The sequence below is a fragment of the Ambystoma mexicanum genome, chromosome 5p (genome assembly GCF_040938575.1).
Source record: "Ambystoma mexicanum isolate Mex_15411 chromosome 5p, UKY_AmexF1_1, whole genome shotgun sequence".
Classification (NCBI taxonomy): domain Eukaryota; kingdom Metazoa; phylum Chordata; class Amphibia; order Caudata; family Ambystomatidae; genus Ambystoma; species Ambystoma mexicanum.
Genome location: NC_090930.1, coordinates 655742470 through 655759182, shown reverse-complemented (window position 1 = coordinate 655759182; position 16713 = coordinate 655742470). Strand labels below are relative to the sequence as shown.

General features: G+C 52.1%; 1 protein-coding gene across 9 annotated transcripts in view; it reads right to left on the bottom strand.

Annotated features, from left to right (window-relative positions):
- The window catches only part of TRMT2B (tRNA methyltransferase 2 homolog B), a 584889-nt gene that overhangs the window by 184657 nt on the left and 383519 nt on the right, over positions 1-16713 (bottom strand). For all 9 annotated transcript variants that reach the window (XM_069613012.1, XM_069613010.1, XM_069613015.1 and 6 more), the window contains one exon: positions 2743-2837. In XM_069613012.1, coding sequence (XP_069469113.1) covers positions 2743-2837 — 95 coding nt within the window. The remainder of the gene's footprint in view (positions 1-2742; positions 2838-16713) is intronic.

Below are 16713 nucleotides of genomic sequence, written 5' to 3'. Positions count from 1 at the left end.
GATAGAGGATCAGCGTGGCCCCGATGCAGGAAGGCGGTAGGGGCCGGCCACTCCCTGTCGGGAACGTAGGGTAACTGCAGAACCGTGGTCAGAGGAGAGGGATCAGCCAGGAAAATGTTTGTCAATGAACTTGGAGGCCTCCTCTGGAATTGTAAAGAACAACACCTGGTTAGCGTGTTCTATGCGGAGCTTGGCGGGATAGAGCATAGCATATTTGATTGAATGGTCTCGCAGCCTACGTTTCACCGCTTGGAAAGTCTTGCGTTCCCGTTGGACGGCTGTGGAAAAGTCCGGGTAAAGGTGAATCCTTGCGCCGCCCAGTAGTAGCTCACCTTTGAGCCTTGCAGCCCTGAGGAGGGCGTCACGGTCATGATAGTTCAGCACACAAGCTATGATGGGCCGAGGTGGAGCGCTGGGCCTAGGTTTAGCCGCCAGAGCACGGTGTGCCAGCTCAATTGCGAAGTGTGGGGAAAGCTTGGGCTCGTCGAGGAGCGACAGCAGTGTGCGCTGAACAAAATATTCCATTGGCTCGTGGACTTCATCCTCGGGAACCCCGATGATGCAGAGATTGTTGTGCCTCGAGCGGGATTCCAAGTCCTCGTTTTTCTTTTCCACCTCAAGGACTCGGTTGGAGAGGGCGACGACCTCCGAACGCAGGGCACCCAGCGCATCCTCAGCGGATCCGACCCGCGTCTCAACCTCCGACACCCGGCTATCAGTCCTCTCAATGTGGGCCTTAATAGAGGATATAGTGCCGTTCATGTCGTCTAATTTCGAGTGAAGTGCGGTGAAGCCCTCCCGAATAAAGTCCATCATATTTTGGGATTCCGGGGCTGCGTCGGACGAGGCAACAGGGGCCTGCTCGGCAGCCTCCTCCGACGATCGCACCGCAGCCTTCGCGAACATGTTGATGGAGCTCTGTTTCCTCGTGCCCCCCTTGGTCATCCTGGCAGTATCGGAGGTCGAGGAGAAGGCAGGGGGGGCACGGACCCCGCACCTCGTAACACAGTGTATAAAATATAGTTAGGAACAGGAAGCAACCAGAGGCCGTGGATCAATGAGTGTAAGATGTTGCGGCAGCCAGGGGAGATGTGAAAGCTTGATATTAGCGCAGGGCCCACTCCTCAGATCGCAAGGTCCGATGCATGTGCAGAGTCAGTGCAGGCGTGGGGCAGCTGTTGGGCCCACCGATAGCCCGAGTAGTGAGGAGTTAATGAGGCTGTGGCCCCATAGGGGCTGACGAGCAGGCGTCACTGAAGTGGGTGGCAAGGGGTGGTCAGCAGGAGGGGGACTGGTGGACCGCCCGTGTAAGGCCAAGCGCAGCCAGGCGATGAATGTCACAACGGTAGGCACGGTCCTCCAGTTGAGCCCATGGGCGCGTTAGTGCAAACCAGAAGGTGCGTAGTGACAGGCCCCAGCAGTACTGGGATGCGGACAACATCAGGGTATGTTGCAGTGGGGGACCTAAATTCGCATCGTGGTCCGGTGGGTCTTGGTGTTCAGGTCCCCCAGCCGGCATCAGGTGGGAGCAATGATGTTGTGCGGGTAAGCGGGGCGGGGGGGGTGCAGCCCGTGTGCGCCGGATCAGCAGGGAGACCACCTCTGAGACAGAAGAGAGAGTGGGCCTCCGGTCTGCGGGAGGGCGGCCGCAGGGGCCGCAGGAGATAGGCACACCCTCCCCCTCACGCTCCTTACCTCGCTGCACTCCGATGCTGCTGTTCGTGTGGAGGAGCGGCGGGGGGGGGGAGCGGGAGCCGGGTCTGTTGTTGGAGCGCCGCAGGACACGGCGCAGGGGCGCGGAACCAGAGTGCCGCCGGAGCTGGCGGGTCGCCGGGCGAAGTGGAGGGGCCGGCGGCTGCCGACGTCCCGAGGCAGGTCGTGAAATAAGTGGGGAGCAGCCCCGACAGCCGCGATGGTCCAGAGCGCCTCGCGGGGTTGGCGCCCCTCCCCCACGGCGGCCCGCAGCGCCGCGGCCTCAGGTGGGCGGGCGAGCCGGCGTCGCCGGAGCCGCGGGGCGGGGAGAGCAGGAGGCCATAGCCGCAGTCAGGGGAGAGAGGCGTAGTCCTGTCCCCGGGGCGCGTAGAGGCTCCAAACCTCACACGCTCGCAGTAGGAAGGCTCCCGAAGGATCGTAGGTAGCCCTGCAGGGTTATGTGCAGCGTTGGGCGGTGGAGATAAGGATCGATTGCTCTGCCAGTCCGGAGCGTAACGCTTAAGCGGCCATCTTGCTTCAGCGCAACAGCGCCCCGGACAGGATTAATTTTAAAACTGGATGCATGATTTTCAAATGCTTGAATAATCTGGCTCCTATGTATCTGGTGGACAAGCTACATTTTTATCAAACAACACGGTCCTTAAAATCAATGCGCTGTGTGTCCGGAGGAGACTGTAGATTTTCTGTATTTGGACCTAAACTATGGAATAGTCTTCCATTGGAGATAAGGAAATTGGAATCTTTGCCATCTTTCCGAAAAAAAAATCGAAAGCAATCTGTTTAAATAAGCTAGCGAACAAAGTACCAAGGGAGTGGGGAGTACATTTGATGACTTGATGGGTCATAATAGAGCTATTGTTTTGTTTATTTTAATATCTGCGCCTTAATACAATTTCGTTCATTTAGTGCGCTATATAAATACCTCAATCAATATGTGAACATCTCCTTTTCTTTCTAATTCAATCATCTAACAAACAATGTATAATACATAAAAAAGGAACATGTTACATTTCAAGATTAGTATTTTACCTTTCTTGGAAGTAAAGAGATGTCAAATTACAAACTGAACCGGGGCCATGTGTGAAAAACTCCTTCAAAGACTCCTTCTGAACACAAAGCTCCTTCTGTCCACAAGAGAAAAAAGCATTCATGAGGCAACACTGAACCGTATACATTTCTTGATGCTTCTAGGTTTGTTGTGTTCTAAAACAGATTTGCATTGTAAAAAACCACATCACTTACCTTCATAAATGTTCAGTCTGCGGGAGCTGCTGTTGCGTGTCATCAAAGATGGCCGCGTCTCTTAAAGCTCTCAGCTTGGTCACTGTTATGTTCCGCCCTGCGTCCCGCTACGCGGTGACGCAGGGCATGCCTAATAAAAGCCCGCCCCCGCGCTCGGGAGGCAGTTCCGGGGCAGACCATCCACACGTGTGCGAGTGATTCATTGAAGCTCCCGCTGGAGCTGCTCCACAGGCCGTGCGGCCTAGCCTAACCCCGCCAGCCCCCGCACGCCGAGGGCTGGAACATAACAATGGCGACGAGGTGGAACGAGGACCAACACGTGCTCGGCGTTCACGGCGCATAGATGGCCCGCAGCCATCGCGGCGAAATTTTTGGACACCCGTTGGGGGGGGGGGGGGGAAATCGCACACGTGACCCACCCCACAAAAAAAAAAAAATGTTTTTTTTCCTTCTCTCTTCTCCTCATCACTCGCCCTCCAAGTGCCCGCCGGGCAGTGTGGAGCCATCTGACATCTGGCCTCCCACACTAGGGGCACCAACAAGAAGTGGCATCGGAACCAAACCACATGGAAAAACCAGCACCTGAATTTTCCGCACAGCGGTTGGATACCACAGCAACTCCAGGGAAGGCCCAACTTCGCTGCGCTAGTGGTTGCTCGCAGAGCTCACGCCAGCACTGACCAGGTACACGTCGACATGGCGGCCGGTAAGTCCACCCCTGGGCCCACCACGCCGTAAAGAATTGCGGCAAACCTATCGCGGACATCCCCACAGCCTCGCACACAAGGAGGCTCATTGACACTGGTCCAACCTTTTGACCCCTTTACCGACCCATCTTCGAGTGGACCTAGATGGCAGCTGTGAATCCAGAAATTTGAGATGGCGATGGAGTGCAAAGATGTGACGTCGGCCAGGAAGATGAAGGCGCACCTACTACTCAGTGTGGGTGACGAGGTACTGCGCATTTTCAACTCCTTGAATGTGGCCGATGGCCAAGATGCGTACCAAAGCACAAAAGATGCCCTCACGGCTCACTTTCTCCCCCAACTGAACCCGGACTATGAGACTTTCATTTTCTGCACCACCATACAGGCATCGGACGAGACCCTGGATGCCTACCACACTCGGTTAAGAAAATTGGCCATGTCCTGCGAGTTCACAAATGTTGAGAGGGAGATCAGGAGGCAGATCATTAACGGCATACAATCAGAAAAACTAAGGCGCCTAATACTCAGCGAGAGAGGCATCCCCCTGCAACGGATCCTTGAACTAGGACGATAAAGGGAACTAGCCCACACCAGAGCGGCCAACATGGAGGCCACACTGCACAGATTGCAACCTGCTCTCAACACAGCCATGGTGGCCCAGATCACCAACAAACAATCCTCGAGGGATGAATACAGTGGGGGATATGGCCAGAACAGGTGGCAACCGCGCATTCCTGGGCCCACAGAGTGTGGCTGGTGTGGTGGCCCATGACATGGCCGCCGCAACTGTCCTGTGCGCAAGGCACCACCTGCGGCGCCTGCGGCAGGAAGGATCATTATGCAAAGGTGTGCAGATCATCGGGCGCCTCCACGCAGCCCCCACAGAACCTTCCAGAAAAAAACACGACCAAGAAAAAGAAGCAAGCCAGTGCAAGGAGGGTCGCAGTGGCCAACTCTTCCACGGAGGAAGAAGGGGATGATGTCTCGATAGGGCAGCAAGATCCCGGCAAGGACAACGAGAGGAAAGGAAGAAAGATATACCTGGTGTCCGCATTAAGCCAAGGTCAAGAAACACAAAGAAAATCTGTCCGAAGGCGCAAGTGCATGGTCACCGTCCAAGACCAGCGCATTCTCATGACCATTGACACCGGCGCTTCAGTGAATGTTATGCCCACAAGCATATTCCAGACTCTAAAGCCTCAACCAGTCCTGAAAAGCACAGACATGCTGTTGTATGCATACGGCAGCCGGAAGCCCCTACCAGTCATAGGCAGGTTCCGCACCACGCTGGAGCACGGCGAAAACAGACTATGGTCGAAAGTCTATGTCGTGAAGGCAGGAATTCAAAGCCTCCTGAGTGGGGACGCAGCAGAAGATCTGGGAGTGGTCAAATTCATCCGCCATATCGATGAGGCCGAAGAGGTGGAGAAAATGGTGAATCAATACCCCAAGCTGCAAGATGGAATAGGCTGCTTGAAGGGCAAAACCATCAGGCTGGACATTGACGAAACATTACAGCCGAAAGCCGTACTGCATCGGAGGACACCTTTCCACATGAGAGAACAAGTGGAGCAGGAACTCAAGGCTCTGGAGGAAGCTGGCATCATAGACACGGTTACAGAGCCCACACCCTGGGTCTCCCCGATGGTCGTCACGCGAAAGCCTAAACAGCCCGGAAAGGTCCGGATTTGCATTGATATGCGTCTACCTAACACTGCCATCAAGCGAGAACGCCACATCACCCCAACGATCGACGAAATTGTGGCGGACCTCACAGGGTCTTGTGTATTCTCGAAAGTTGACTTGAAGGCGGGGTATCATCAACTCAAACTCCACAGAGACTCACGCTACATCACAGCATTCTCGATGCGTTTGGGGTTAAGGAGATACAAACGCCTGAGCTTCGGGATCTCGTCCGCTGCTGAGGTATTCCAGCAAACTATCCAGGAGGTCATCCGGGGCATCCCTGGGGTCCTCAACGTGAGCGACGACATTCTGATTCACGCACCGACAAGAAGGAGCACCTCAAAAGGCTTCATACCCTACTGGGCAGACTACAAGAGGCTGGACTGACCATACACAGGGAGAAGCGCGAGTTCCTCAGATCGGAAATCACCTTCTATGGTTACAAGTTTGGCAGCACGGGCATCTCCCCTGATCTCCAGAAGGTCGCAGACATCCAGGCGGCAAGCCCACCGATGACCCCCACAGAAGTACGCAGTTTCCTAGGGATGGCAACCTACTGCGGGAGGTTCATTCGAAACCTGGCCACCCTATCTGAGCCACTACGGGAACTGACGAAAGCAAACGTCAAGTGGGACTGGGGGCAGAAGTGCCAAGACTCGTTTGAAAGTATTAAAGAATCCCTGTCCGTCGACACCAAGATGGCGTATTACAACACCGAGCTGCCCACAGAACTGTTCGTGGATGCAAGCCCCGTTGGGCTCGGTGCCATCCTAATGCAGGTGACGAGAGAAGGGGAGAAAAGACTGATAGCCTATGCCTCGAGAGCCCTCACGGAAACCGAACAGAGGTATTCCCACATTGAGAAAGAGGCCATCGCCGTGCTGTGGGGGTGCAGGCACTTTCATCTTTACCTATATGGGTGGCGGTTCACAGCAGTCACCGACCACAAACCCCTACTACCCATCTTCATGGGAACGTCGTCACACCCTCCGGCACGGATCACCAAATGGCTACTACATCTCCAGCAATACGACTTTGATCTGATCTACCAACCAGGTAGTGGAAACCCCGCGGACTTCCTCTCGAGGCATCCGCGAGAGGCAACACAACAAGAGATCCAAGTGGCCGAAGAGACAGAGGAACATATATGCGAAGTGGTTCGAGCAATGTGACCAAAGGCGGTGAGCATCGAAGACATCGAGGCAGAAACTAACAAGGATCCCTGTTGCAATCTAGTGAAAGATGCCATAATCTCAGGGGACTGGAAAACCTTCATGAGACACACACACAACAGAACAGCGGAAGCAAAAGAGTTTCTGTCCGGCATGTTTACCGTCCGGCAAGACTTGTCAATCACAGAAGGCGGAGTGATACTAAGGGGTAACCGCATCGTAATCCCTCTCAGAATACAAGACAGGATAGTGGCCCTAGCGCATGAAGGACACCAAGGGCTGGCAAGGACAAAAGCCCGCATGCGGCACAGGGTATGGTTTCCCCAGATCGAGGAACGGGTCGAGGCACTCATCGGTACATGACTAGCCTGTCAGATAACGGGGGCCACACCAGAACCGGAACCAATTCTATCGGCGGCACGCGGCCTCTCTCTGTGGGAGGCCATCAGCATTGACTTCTACAAGCTACGGGAAGGCCTCCACCTTTTGGTAGCCGTTGATGACCACTCCCGATATCCGGAAGTTGAAATAGTCGAATCCACAGCAGCGGAAGTGGTCATTCCAGCCATAGAAAAAATGTTTGCAACTCACGGACTACCAACCTCCATCAAAAGTGACAATGGGCCACCGTTCACCGGGGAGGAATTCAAAAACTATCTGCAGGACCTTAATATAAATTATCACCACATCATACCGAGGTGGCCCCAGGCCAACGGGGACGCCGAACGCTTCATGAGAACCATTAACAAGGTGCTAAGGGTATCCAAGGCGAACGCCAGCCCATGGAAGGTCGACCTCTACCGGTTCCTCAGGAACTATCGGGATATCCCCCACAGCACAACCAGCATACCGCCGGCGGATCTCATGTTCGGCACAGTCATCCGATCCTCGATTCCGCACCATCCAAGCAGGACCCCGGACGAGGTCAATGAAGGACGCACGGAAATGAGGAAAAGGAGTGCCAACATGAGTGGCAAGAGGAGAGCGAGGCAGTCCGATCATCAGGTGGGGGACCAAGTCGTCATGCTACGAAACCCCACCAAATCAAAACTCGACACCAGATACGAGGAACTGCCATGGACCGGCAGCGATCGGCACAGAACCATGGTGACTGTGACCCGAGGACACCGTCAAGTGACGAGGAACTCGCCGTGGTTCAAGACGGTGCCTCGCAACCTGTGGACTGACAGTGAGTGCCACCTGGAAGACGAGGACGCTCAACCCAGCGAAGACAAGCCTAGGTCCATCCCGGATGAGACAGGAGCGGTGGATTGTAACACTCACCTGGCTCCCACGGAGGCGCTGGTCTGGTCTGGGTTGCTGTGGCCTCTTCAAGCGTGATGCGCAGAATTCGGACCACCGACTGAACAGGACCCCCAAATCTTGCTTGTCTGGCCTGTAGGAATATCCTTCTGCAGATGAGAAAGGGGATTAACTGTCTGCTGAATAGTGTGCTTGCTCCCCCCTTTCCCCCTTCGTTCTTCTCTGACTTCCTCCAAAACCCCCGGTTTAAGCTCACCTTATGGTTTGGAAGGATGAACTCTCCATCCTGCTTCTGGTGCAGGGGCGCGCGTTCGTCCAGTTACTTCACTGGTCTTCAGAATGGCGCTGGCAAATCCACTTGACTTTTCCGAGAGATACGCCGTAAATTTGAAGATGCAAAAGTTCAAGTGTGAGCCTCCTTTTATGTTGTTTTTTCTGTCCTTTATTTCAGGTGCTGAACAAGAACAAAGGCGATGCGTTGAGAGGTTAAATTGCCGGTGGTAAAATCAGGTGAGTTAGTGATGAGGGCGACCCCTCTAAATGTCTTTATAATTCCCCAGTAATGTCTTTTGTCCTTTCCCCATAGGGGCCAGGGTGCGGTACCTGCCAGAGATGCGGCGCCGACCCGAGATGTGGAATGGTTCACCAAGAAAAGCCGGTAAGTAATATGGCTGAAAATTCGGCTTTCCGCTTGTGTTCCCTTGCTCACCTTTTGTCTCTTCTTCTCTCCCCCAGGTGCAGAGATGTGGCGACCGGTGCTGAGAGCCGCGATGGAGCCGGGCAGCGTCTCGGGAAAAGGTGAGTGAAGCGCGGTGCTGCAGCGAGCAACGCAGTGCTTTTAAATGGAAGTCTTCCTTCAGGAATGCTGGCGTGAAGATTCCGGATGCAGGTAAGAAGGTTGAATAAGTTCTTGGTTTTCACCTTTCTCTTCTCTTATTCCCTTACAGGTGTTCCAGGTTCGAGGCAGGCGTGGCTGGAGTCCAGGTGCAGGAGCAGACACAGTGAGCGTTCAGCTGCTGGGATGCAGAACAACGCGAAGCACGTGTGGCTGTCCGGGCGTGGCTTAAATAGCCTTGGAAGAAGTTCCAGGTGAGTATTCTTCCACAGCCCCACCCAAGTAACAAAATAGTTCCTTCAGAAAAATAGTCCCTCCTAAGCCTCATTTGGCTTGGTTCTTCATGCAGCATGGTCTGCATCAGGTGAGTGTGCAGCATGGTCTGCTTCAGGTAAGTGCACCAAACACTTCCCCTTATGAGCCTGGCGCCTATGGCGCCAGGACTGATGTCCAACATGAGCCTGGCGCCAACGGTGCCAGGACAGAGTCCAAAGAGCCCCTATAAAGGGCCGCTGGGCTTTTACCCGGGGGTGTGATGCCTGCTCCCGGGGGTGCTGGGCCTGGCCTGGTGCTCCGGGGGTAGGCATCATCACAGCACTCCCCCCAAGGCCCCTCCCAAGGTCGTTTCCCCAGGAGGTTTCGGTTTGTACGGGAAATTCTGATGGAACCTTTTTACTAGCCGAGGTGCATGTACGTGGTCGCTGGGTTCCCAAGATCTTTCCTGAGGCCCGTACCCCTTCCAATCAATTAGGTAGAAAAGTTTTGATTTTGAGATCTTAGTGTCCAAAATGTTCTTCACCTCGAATTCAGGCTCCCTATCTATCTGGATTGGTTCTGGTGGCTTTATTAATCTGGTTCCTGGTTGCACTGGTTTCAAAAGCGACACATGAAAAACGGGGTGAATCCGCATGTTAGCTGGTAGATCTAGCTTGACTGCCACTGGGTTAATTATAGCTTTGATCGAGTAAGGGCCTAAATACCTTGGATTAAAAGTCTGAGATCCCTTGAGCGATAAGTGTTTGGTAGGCAACCATACTTGATCCCCTATTTGGTATGGAGGCGCCTCCTTTTTGTATTTCCCTTTTGCATGTTGTAAGTGTACAGTAGCATCCGTGAAGGCTCGAGTAATCGTAGAATGCAAATGGTCCACTGCGGGCATTTCGAGGCTCAAAGGTGAGTCCAAGTCTGAAGTACGAGGGTGATGTCCATATAGGGTATAAAAGGGGCTCTGACCAGTTCCAGAGTGTATCGAGTTATTGTATGCATATTCAGCCACCCATAAAATATCCTTCCAATTACCCTCCGATTGGTGCAACATACATCGTAGATATTGTTCAAGGGTCTGGTTCGTTCTCTCCATCTGACCATCGGTCTGTGGGTGGTGGCTGGTTGAGAGTCTTACGTCGATTTGTGCCAGTTGACAACACTTTTTCCAAAAATGAGAAATAAACTGGCTTCCCCGATCGGAGATTAGTATGGACGGGAATCCATGCAGACGGATATTTTCGAGGAATTCCTTGGCAAGAACAAAAGCTGAAGGTAATCCTTTCAACGGAATAAAATGGGCCATCTTGGAAAATAAATCCACCACAACCAGAATAGTATTGTATCCATTACAAGAGGGCAGGTCCGTGATAAAATCTAGTGACAAGGTGTGCCAAGGTGCTGGTGGAATGTCTAAGGGTTGAAGAAGACGGGCGGGTTTTGTTTTTTGACCTTTGTTTTGGGCGCAAACTCCACAGGACATCACGAAAGATTTAATATCCTTTCGCCAGGACGGCCACCAGAATTGTCGTTTAATTTTTTCCTCTGTTTTGGCAATGCCAGGATGTCCTTCCATCAGAGTATCGTGATGACGGGAAATAACCAGTTCTTGCAATTCCTTTTCTGGCAAAAATAAACGTCCTTGGAAGTAAGGTAAGCCATCTTTGATTGAAAAGGCAGACCCGCCTTTTGATCCAATCCTGCAAGGCTGAAGATTCCTGGAATAGTTTTACCCGTGCTTGAATGTCTTCAAGGGTTTGTAAAGTGGTTATCCCCAAGATTCTTTGTTCGGGAATTATCGGCACAGGTTCTGAGTTTGTGTCCATTTCTCCCATTCCAATTCGAGATAGCGCGTCCGCTTTGCCATTCTTACAGCCGGGACGGTAAGTGATTACAAAATCGAACTCCGCAAAGAATAAAGCCCATCGGAGCTGTCGTGAAGACTGAGCCTTGGCAGTTTTTAAATATTGTAAATTTCGGTGATCAGTGATCAAGGTGATGGTATGCCTGGCGCCAAGAAGATAATGCCGCCAAGCCTTAAAGGCGGACTTAATGGCTAATAATTCCTTATCGGTGACTGCATAATTTATCTCCGGCGGCGAGAACTTTCTGGACCAAAATGCTATGGGGTGCAGTTGGTTGGTTTCGGGGTCTCTCTGAGGCAGGACAGCTCCCATGGCTAAGCTGGATGCGTCGGTTTCGACTATATATGGGAGATCAGGACCCGGGTGTTTCAAAATAGGTGCAGACGTAAATTTAGCTTTTAATTCCTGAAAGGCCTGTACAGCTTCCTCGGTCCATTCAAAACGTTTATTCTTCCGCAAGAGTGCAGTGATGGGTTGCACCACCCGTGAAAACTCCGGGATAAACCTGCGATAGAAATTGGCAAAACCAAGCATGCTTTGGACACCTTTCACCGAACTAGGTGATGGCCATTTGAGGATGCCATCCACTTTCCGTGAGTCCATTCGGACCCTTTTAGGTGTCAGGATGAATCCAAGAAACTCAACCTCGGTGGTGGAAAACGCATTTTTCCAGCTTTGCAAACAGTTTGTGCTGGCGCAATTTCTCAAGGACGGCCCTGACATGTTTTCTGTGATCTGATTCCGAAGAGGAGTACACCAGAATGTCATCGATATAAACGACAACACAGACATTGATGAGTTCCCGAAGGACATCGTTCATGAAGAATTGGAAGGCAGCAGGCGTGTTGCACAACCCGAAAGGCATCACCTGGTATTCGAATAGTCCATATTTTGTACAGAAGCCCGTTTTCCATTCATCGCCTTCTTTTACTCGTACCAGATGATAAGCCCCCCGGAGATCTAACTTGGTGTATATGCAAGCGTCCTTCACCTGGTCAAGGAGTTCTGGGATCAAAGGCAGAGGGTAACGATTTTTAACAGTTATCTGGTTCAAAGCGCGGTAATCGATACAAGTTCTAAGGTCGCCTTCTTTTTTTGGCACGAAGAACAAAGCCGAGGATGCCGGAGACTTTGACGGGCGAATGAAACCATTGGCTAGGTATTGATCTAAATATTGTCTCAAATGCAGATTCTCCGGCTCAGTAAGGGCATAAATCCTGCTACAAGGGGGTTGTGCACTGGGCACCAGATCGATTTGGCAATCGTACAATCTGTGAGGAGGTAACGTGTTGGCCTGTTCCTTTTGGAAGACGTCCTGAAAGTCTTGGTATTCCGGAGGTAGTTGCATGGAGACAGAGGTTACTGATGCTAGACTGATCTTCAGATTTTCTGGGTAGCAGGTTCGTGCACACTCCGGAAAGGTTATTCTCTTTGCTCGCCAATCAATTCGAGGATTATGTGTCTCTAACCAAGGGATTCCGAGAATAACCTGAAACTGTGGAGCCTTGATTACATCAAACACAACTGCCTCCCGATGGCCGTCCGGACCTACAAGTGTCACCTTAGCTGTGGAATGTGTTACCGGTCCCGAGGCAATTTCGGTTCCATCAACTGTGGTGATGACATCTTTGCTGGTTTTAGGACGCAGGGGGAGGTTAATCCTGGAGACCAATTCACGATCCACGTAGTTTCCTATAGCCCCACTATCGATGTATGCCTTTATTGCATGCAACCGCTTAGGCTGTTCCGGATCTACGAGGACCATTGGCACATTGAAATGCGAGGTCTGAGAGTTTGTTTTCAAGCTCGGCAAGCGGACCCCTACGCTTGTCGGGCGTGGTCGTTTCCCGATACAGAGGTTTCATGGATTTTATCAGCGGCTCCTACCACCTTCCTGGGCGGCCGTGCCGGGCAATCTCGTAGAAAGTGTCCAGAGGATCCACAATAAAGACATAAGTGCATCTGCCGTCTTCTTTCACGTTCCTTTTGAGTTAAAGGTCCTTTAACTCCTCCGATTTGCATTGGCTCAGAGGCTTCAGCCCCCTTGAGGTTAGCGTGTGTCTTGACTAACACCCGGGTCTCAAACTTGGACCGATCTGCTTTTCTGTTTTGCAGTCTGTGATCCAATTGGACCACTAAGTCTATATATTCTGAGCATTCTTGGGGCGGATTTACAACTTGGGCCAGGACATCTTTAAGTTGTCCGCATAGACCTCGATAAAATAACGTGATTCTTTTATCCTCTGGCCACCCAGTTTCCACAATTAGTCTATTAAAGGTTGCAATGTAGGAAAGGAGGTCTTGATTGCCCTGTCGCAGAGATAGAAGTTCGTCATCTAGCGCCTGCCCCTGGGAGTGACGAGCAAATAACCTTTCCATGCTTGCTTGAAATCCTTGAAAATCACGAAGAATCGGGTCATCTTGAGTTACCAGTGGAACTGACCAATCGGCAGCACTGCCGCTGAGATATGACAATACAAAGGCTACCTTGGTCTGGTCATTAGGGAAGGCCCCAGGTCTGCACAGGAAATGCAAACGACACTGATTCATGAATACGATGAATCGTTTGGGGTCCCCAGCAAAGCGTTCGGGTGGGGCCAGCGGCATGTTTGCAGGTAGATTAATCTGCACCGGGTTACTGGAAAGCACAGGAGCGGGGTTCCCTCCGGAACCGGTTAAAGGAGTTTGTCCAGCTTGACCTTGCAAAAGCTGTCTAGCCAGGTCATCAGCTCTTTCCTTTGTTACAATCACTTCCCTCCTGAGAGCATTAGTCTCTTGAAGGGCGGCGTGTACTTCGGCCCGTAATTCCCCCAGTAGTTGGGCCAACTGGTCAGTCTCAGAAATTTCCATAGCGCCTGGGTGGGAATTTGTAGGAAGGCTTCGCGTTCTGTAACGCTCACCTGGCTCCCACGGAGGCGCTGGTCTGGTCTGGGTTGCTGTGGCCTCTTCAAGCGTGATGCGCAGAATTCGGACCACCGACAGAATAGGACCCCCAAATCTTGCTTGTCTGGCCCGTAGGAATATCCTTCTGCAGATGAGAAAGGGGATTAACTGTCTGCTGAATAGTGTGCTTGCTCCCTCCTATCCCCCTTCGTTCTTCTCTGACTTCCTCCAAAACCCCCGGTTTAAGCTCACCTTATGGTTTGGAAGGATGAACTCTCCATCCTGCTTCTGGTGCAGGGGCGCGCGTTCGTCCAGTTACTTCACTGGTCTTCAGAATGGCGCTGGCAAATCCACTTGACTTTTCTGAGCCATACGTCGTAAGTATGAAGATGCAAAAGTTCAAGTGTGAGCCTCCTTTTATGTTGTTTTTTCTGTCCTTTATTTCAGGTGCAGAACAAGAACAAAGGCGATGCGTTGAGGGGTTAAATTGCCGGTGGTAAAATCAGGTGAGTTAGTGATGAGGGCGACCCCTCTAAATGTCTTCATAATTCCCCAGTAATGTCCTTTGTCCTTTCCCCATAGGGGCCGGGGTGCGGTACCTGCCAGAGATGCGGCGCCGACCCGAGATGTGGAATGGTTCACCAAGAAAAGCCGGTAAGTAATATGGCTGAAAATTCGGCTTTCCTCTTGTGTTCCCTTGCTCACCTTTTGTCTCTTCTTCTCTCCCCTAGGTGCAGAGATGTGGCGACCGGTGCCGAGAGCCGCGATGGAGCCGGGCGGCGTCTCGGGAACAGGTGAGTGAAGCGCGGCGCTGCAGCGAGCAACGCAGTGCTTTTAAATGGAAGTCTTCCTTCAGGAATGCTGGCGTGAAGATTCCGGATGCAGGTAAGAAGGTTGAATAAATTCTTGGTTTTCACCTTTCTCTTCTCTTATTCCCTTACAGGTGTTCCAGGTTCGAGGCGGGCGTGGCTGGAGTCCAGGTGCAGGAGCAGACACGGTGAGCGTTCAGCTGCTGGGATGCAGAACAACGCGAAGCACGTGTGGCTGTCCGGGCGTCGCTTAAATAGCTTTGGAAGAAGTTCCAGTTGAGTATTCTTCCACAGCCCCACCCAAGTAACAAAATAGTTCCTTCAGAAAAATAGTCCCTCCTAAGCCTCATTTGGCTTGGTTCTTCATGCAGCATGGTCTGTATCAGGTGAGTGTGCAGCATGGTCTGCTTCAGGTAAGTGCACCAAACACTTCCCCTTATGAGCCTGGCGCCTATGGCGCCTGGACAGAGTCTAAAGAGCCCCTATAAAGGGCCGCTGGGCTTTTACCCGGGGGCGTGATGCCTGCTCCCGGGGGTTCTGGGCCTGGCCTGGTGCTCCGGGGGTAGGCATCATGACATGGATGCAACCTGGGAACCGCTGGAGGCCCCCGGCCTCGAGGACCTGACCAGTGAAGGTGAGCCAGATCAGGAGCCGGGAGGGGGGGTGCAGGCCCCGAGAAGGGCGGTACGGTCTGAGATCTGCCACGAGACCGCTGGCCAAGTTAAATGACTATGTGTGGTAGTGTAAGGTACCTGGACCACGGACACTAATGGCCGGGCAGTTAATGGTTAAGAGCGTGAACCGATGTTTGAACTCACAGTTGATGCAAGTTAGTGTTATGTTTGTTTGTTTTATAATAAAGGAGGAATGTTAAAAAGTGCACACAAAAAAAGTAGCCTTGTTCCTTTAACTAAGGCAACACCAAAACACTGGGGCAGAGTACTAATATTGAAGATGGGATGTACCCACCCATGCCCAACGACCTTCAAACAATTTTGGCCAGCATGACAGAGGGATTTAAATTGGTAAATACTAAAGTGGATGACATATTAACCAGCATCACCCCTATTAATTCTAAAATGGAGGAAGACCAGGGCAGAATTACGGAGGTGGAAACAAGGGTGAGCCTGGTTGAGGAGAGACCAATTCCATGAAGGTGAAACTAGCGACGCTCACAAAGGCAATCACAGTAACACTGAAAAAGTGCGATGACCTTGAGTCCTGCTCACGTTGCAACAATATACTGTGACAAGGCCTGCTAACAGGCCGTGTCAGGGGAGGGAGCCCACCAAAACATTCCTTGGTGCTCGTGTGTACAGATCCCCTCCCATGCCCACCTTGCCTATGATGATGGCGAACACTGATGGGGGAAACTGCAGCGGAGGCAGCAGAGGGAAGCCACCACGCAGCAAGAGTTTACATTTCTTTTCAACACACAGCCAGCAGCCCAACAACGGCCATGCGAGAAAGCGGTGTAGGAAAGTCTCTAGAAATCTACACACATTCAGGAAAAAAGGCCTTATTAATGGGGCCCCCACCAGCTCACCAGAGATATTAAGTTTGAAAAGGCCCATTAGAAGGCCATATGGAATAGGGACTCCAGTTCCTCAGAATCTCTTCCACTTTCTTTGCCAGAGATGCTTCCAGAAAAGGGGGCACGGCTTACAATTCCTTTTGGAAGCCTCCCTATACACTCCCCTGCCATTCCCCCTTGAGCCAGGTAAGTGATTGGTTGAGAAACCAATCCAGGAAGGGGGTGGGGTATTTAAGGAGGTGTGTGTGTGAGTGTGTAGGCGTGGGTTAGTTGGGTGAGGACAGGAGGTGGAGGAGGACGTCCAAGAGACCAGAGGAGGTAAGAGTGACTGGAGTACAGAGGCTGCTTTTTTTCTCCAAACTTAAACAGTAGCCCCACCCAGACCCCACCCCAACATCCCCCCACAAACAAAAAGCAGCGCATACCAGTCAAGGACATAAAGCAAAAACATATTCCCCATAAGGTTAAATGTTGATCTAACCCCACCCGTCTCCCTCCTCCCTCCACCCGACTGCCCAAGCATATCAATACACAAACGCCATCCACCCCACCAGCCTTCCTTCCTTATAGATGTTAAGGACCTTCTGTCAACTTCCAATCATACACACAGGGAGGTGGCCACAAACTGTCTATCCGACATCAACCAAGTCCTCAACAAGCGTGGATGCCGCCGCCGAGCTCCCAGCACCCCTGGACATGAAAGTTCTGAGGGGGCCCCAATAGTCCAGTGGTCTGCTCTG